This window comes from Mytilus californianus, unplaced genomic scaffold, assembly GCF_021869535.1.
Source record: "Mytilus californianus isolate M0D057914Y unplaced genomic scaffold, xbMytCali1.0.p SCAF_5, whole genome shotgun sequence".
NCBI lineage: Eukaryota > Metazoa > Mollusca > Bivalvia > Mytilida > Mytilidae > Mytilus > Mytilus californianus.
Window position 1 is genome coordinate 40,034,997 of NW_026262701.1, and position 5,701 is coordinate 40,040,697.

General features: G+C 31.2%; 1 protein-coding gene across 1 annotated transcript; it reads left to right on the forward strand.

Moving 5' to 3' along the window:
• Positions 1–1,167: 1,167 nt before the first annotated feature.
• On the forward strand, positions 1,168–2,556 carry LOC127700622 (uncharacterized). The gene has a single exon (XM_052204170.1). The coding sequence runs from the start codon at positions 1,226–1,228 to the stop codon at positions 2,357–2,359; it is 1,134 nt and encodes a 377-aa protein (XP_052060130.1). The 5' UTR covers positions 1,168–1,225; the 3' UTR covers positions 2,360–2,556.
• The last annotated feature ends 3,145 nt before the right edge of the window (positions 2,557–5,701 follow it).

Here is a 5,701-nt window from a genome sequence, read left to right on the forward strand (position 1 = left end):
ATTCCATGTGTATTAAGTACTTATTATTTGGCTATATGAAAGTTCCTTTCATTGCATTTATCATCAAATTGTGTACCATTTCCGAAGGAAGAAAAGGTTAAGTTACAACTCATTCACCTTCAACCGCAATAGTCGTGTATTAATTGAATAGCATAAATTGTTGACACAATTTATTTTAAGGTATTCCCCTACATTTAATATGCTGATTAATGAAACCGAGCTGAGGGATGTTTATAATGGCCTGAGAAATCAGTTGTACTTTTGTCTTGTGACATCGTTGAGGTAAAAGGTTGGGACATTTTGTCTTCTTTTAGTTAAAGAGAGATGTTGTTGATGCACCTTGTGGCGATCATTCACTGTTTATGACAATTAACGACGTGTGTTAAAAATATAAAAAGTCATAAACACCTCCTTGTATGTTATTAATCACATATATGCAATTTGGTATATACTGACATTCGTATTAGAATCCGGTCTATTTTTCCAAGTTTGAATATTCAATCAATCTAAAAATAAGAAGATGTAGTATGGTCATCAATTTATTACGAAATAAATTGTATTGATTTTAAATGGAGTTGACATAAAGTGTAGAATAAGGGTACTAGTATATTGATTTTCAACTTCAACAACAATTGATTGTCTTTCCCCATATTTTACTAGTTTAGTTTCGTATAATACTTAATCACTATCCTAAGCCTCCCTTTTACCATTATTACACAATTTATGTCATTCTTATTATTTATCAAACATTCGCTACTGAAGATTGCATAGACATATGGTAGATGGATACGACGAAAACTGTACATACAAATTAATTCAGAAGGAGAACCCACAGTTCCGTGTCCTCATGGGTAGTTCCAATGAATGGGGGAGAGGGGGGGGGGGGGGGGGGGGGTTCAGGATAATTTAGAATGGACATATTATATTATTTCGTTTCCTTACTTCAATGTATTATTTTTTTTTATATTTGCAATATTGTCTAAATAAATTAATAAATTCATGAAATAATGTCCTTTCCCATTTGTACAAAAAAAACATAAATAATATTCGTATCGTCATTATTAACAACAAATCATTCATACGAACCACACTACACGTTCAGTCATTCTTTCCTATTATGCCCGAAGGTAATCCTACTTTTTAAAATTAATGACGTAGGAAATGTTTTAGTGAATATAAATACAGTTGAAGTTAACGTTCGTAGAGTTATATTGAAACTGCGAAAATGTTGTTCAGACATATTTTTGGAATACTAGTAGGAATTAATCTAATAATTGCAGTCATATGTCAGTCTCGGAGTTACTTTGATAGGAACTGTCCAGAGAATAGAGCTAAGAGCATCAGAGAATGTAAGATGTATGTAGACACTCGCTTAGATTTTATTGACTTTAGACAATGGTCATCTGAGCTAGGGAATGCAGTCAAGGTTTCCTTAGATGTAACCTGTAGTTCTAATGGACGAGTCTATCTTCCATGGCCAATGAAAGCTACGGGACTGATTAAACTTAATGTGGAAGGATGTATACTGGAAGGATTTGCTTCGGAGTTTAACACCCCGACAAATCTGAAAGATGAATTACAAGTGTTATCTGTGGATAATTGCGTCATTGTTTCTAATCTGGATAGTATATTTGATATCATATACAAACCAGTGACCCAGGAATATGACTGTGGTCAACAAACTTTACGTAGTGCAGTTAGGCGTAATATATCATACATGTTTCCGAATATAAAAGATCAACATTTGAGTAAACGACACGAAGCGCTATTGATGTCATCGTCCGATGAATTGATTAAAAAGGCAAAGCAAAAAAGGTATAGATGTTATTATTCAGAGTTAAATTACATTGATCAAAGTCTTAGCAGAACTCGCAGTAAACTGTATTTGCGACTGATGACTGCTTATTCCGAATACCCCAAACTTCAAACTTTTCTTATTGCTGACAATGGATACAGGAGAGTGCCACAAGAGTTAATTGATTGGAGGAAATCTTTCCCACAACTTACATTGTTAGATATGTCTAATAATAAAATCGCGAGGTTTGATTTCTTGGGAGCACCCTTCAAAGGGATGAATGCTCGACCGCAACCGCTGGTGGCTGATCTATCGTACAATTCCGTCACAGCCATTCCACTGAACATGCATGATTATCTCACCGGTTCTGTTCCGATTATTGTTGATTTAACAGGTAATCCACTTAATTGTAATTGTGACTTCTTACGATATAAAAATTATGTAATGAAGGCGATAAGAAGATTTGGAAGGTACAACAATCTGTCTCGAATAACCTGTTATTCCGCAAGATCACGCAGGAAAATCCGTCTAGCAAATTACCGTAACAACAATTGTTTAATATAGAATTTCTTTTTCGTAGAAATGTGAACACTTGACATTAACATTTCAGTTAGACTGTAAAGTTGTGTTGATATTATATGATATATGAAAAAATGTGCTGCAACATGCGAAGTTTGCATCTTATGGTATTTATATTTGTTTATACTTTTAATGTAAATTGACTTCAGAATGATCATTTCATGATTAAATTTTTTGAAGCTCTTCTGTTTATCTGTTTTAACTTAAAAATCTTCAGTATACGTTTTCAAATCTTTTATTTGCTTTAAATTTCTTATGACACTTTAAAAATGCACAAAGTTTTATATCTTAAGACAAAAAATAATTTTTATTCCATTATTTTGTATCGATTCTGATTGGATACCGACCAGCCTAAAACACTCAATCGAAAGGAATCCGGCATTTCAAATTCCGATATTTATTGAATTGCAATTTGTTCACTACTAAACAGAAAAGTCACAATTCAAATTTTATTTAATTCTGAATTGTACACAAATCCAACATAGTGTCTAATGTGTAATTTTGACATCGGAAGCGTATTTTTGGCGTCAGTTTAGGTGGCTGTGACGACACAGTGGTTCACTGAATTTTACAAAATAAGGATTGAAATGCAATTTTTTGTACATTTTGAATTAGAATGGAATTGACAGTATTATATTGTAGACCTGGCATAAAACTTGGTTCCACTGTCGCAAATATCCGTTTACTAAGATCCGATATGCCAAGTTTAGAAAACAATGCAGTTATCTCCTAAATATACATTCTAAGAGTTGTTACATACATAGTTATGGTTCGTTTATGAAAAACTATGAAAATTTTAATAAAGTGTCATAACCGATACCTTCTTTCCATAAAATATCAGAATTTTTAATCCATTAAAGTGTTTAAGATTTTATTAAAATGTTTTCATAATCTAGTTGTTCTTATAATTTCTTCCCAATAGATTTATGTCAAAAACTGTTTGAATACAACTTATTAAATCTTTGAATAATAAGTTACTTTTTCGAAGCATAAATTGAATTAAACATCAGCGAACAATTGAAAATAATGTTTCAATTATACTAAATATGAATTTGACTGTGCGAATTTCATCCGGCGAAATATTTTAGCAACATTTCTTACTTATGACAAAAATACTAAAAGGGGACAAAAATGTTTTACGTCAGGCACAAAATTTCCAATATTTATTGAATAACATATTTACATACGACATACGACATTACCAAATGGTTTTACACCCGTTTTAATTTGATTTGAGCCAGAGAGTGATTGGTACATATATTTGTGAAAGTCAGTACCATACGGATACGATACTTCATGTAATGGATACGTTTTTACATTGAACAAGAAAAAATATAAAGATTGATTGAAGTTATACCTTAATGCTGCCTTGCAATACGGAAGCCTAATATATTTTATCATTTTCAAATATTTTTACTGTTTAGCAATGATAACTAAAGTATTGACTTTATCTTTTAATTTTCAATAATGTACCTATTTGTTATAAATCTCCTAGAAATTCAGATTATAAATACATCATTGACTTTCAAATGCTTAGGTTTGAGCGTTCCTGGTCAATGTCAATCCACGAAACCGCTGCGGACGCATGACATTTATAACTTCTTATTTTCATTTTATAAAAACGAGTTATAGTTTCAGACAAAATTTGTGTTTATAATAATTGTAGTACTTGGTTGGCGTCTTTTTCCTCCCTTTAGGTTCGTATGTATTTTTTATAAGATTTGTCTGTTGCTTTTATTTGACCCAAGATCCGAGTTTGTTTTACCATTGACGTCCTTCTAACTTTAAGTTATCATTACTATATTAAGGAACTTTTAAATTTCAGAGGATTAAAAAAAATGGCTCTTTTCCATTGACTTATCATATAGATTTTCAATTTGGTGTTAAAAAAGGAATACATTTTAAGACCAAATATGATTATATGCCTATTACGTCTGTTCGCTAGCATGGAAAATATTGTTCTGTACTAAAACAGGTTAAGTTTATAAATATATACATGTGTTGGAAAACACTTATCATACCATGTGAATATTCAGTAGCCTCTTGTATGCGTACAATTTAACACGTACCTTATATGTTATATATTTTTGGCTGAATTTGGCTGAATACTGTAAGACTTTAGCAGTTAGTGTTTTTCTTCTCATTTTCATTGTGTGTAATTTTTTTCTCTCTTGTAACATAATGACGAAGATGCTTTGTTTTTAATTATACTTTATGTGTTGCACCTCCGTTATACAGACGCACACGTTCCATGTTGGTAACCCTTTGAAAAAGTGTCCTACTTCACTCATTGAGAAGTTAATAAAACGGTGAAATTATAAGGATTTTCGTCAAAATAGGGATTAGTAGGAGATATATGCCATTATTAAGGAACAGCATTCTCAAACTTTACATTTCAGCTAGTAAATTAGAATACATTTATTTGATCATTCAAATAAAGTAATAAAAAACAGAATATTACAAGAATATTCAATTGCAAAGTATATTCTAAAACTAAAACAATGTAATGTATATATGATTGGATAGTCTCTTCAAACAATGAGTGAGAGTTGCCATCATGGTCTTGACTTGATAGAGTCACTTATTGCGCAAAATATTCTTTCATGACATAATTTTAATCTATCATAGAATATAAATCATCATTTCCTTATGCTTTCCATGTCTGCGGCAATTCCTTTTAATTTAATCATGATTTTTGTATTTAAAAAGCTCAGTTTTGCAGACAGTTATTGTAAAATTGAGAATGGAAACGGGGAATGCGTCAAAAAGACAACAACCCGACCAACCCGACCAGGTGAATACATTTAAGAACATTCAGGGGGAAATCAGTTAAAGCTTTAATGTAGTATTAATACGAATAATTTTTTTTTTTAGTTTTAAAAACAAAATTATAAATAAACAGAATTTACGATTTCATGGTTTTTTTTAGTCGAACGGATGATCGATCAATTCATAAAAGGAGATGCTTTCCTGTCTTGACCGTAATAATTCAACTTATGGAATACTATCTTCCAAATCTTGGTGGAAATAAATATATCACTTTCTTAGTGTTTGTCGTACTTTTAATCTCACGATAACATTACCGACACACTTTATAGAGTTATGTTTTGAAATTGAATAAAATCTAACTGGCTTTGCGCTACAGGTCAGGTTCGATTTTGACGGCTTTTGGAATTTACCGGATAGTTATGCCCTTTAATTATTTACAATTTGGATTTTTGTTTTGTTTTGTTTTGTTTTTTTTTTGTTTTTGTTTTTTTTTTTTTTTTTTCTGTATAATAACAATAGTAGCACTGGACCAAACTTTTTTTTGTCTTTACACAATAT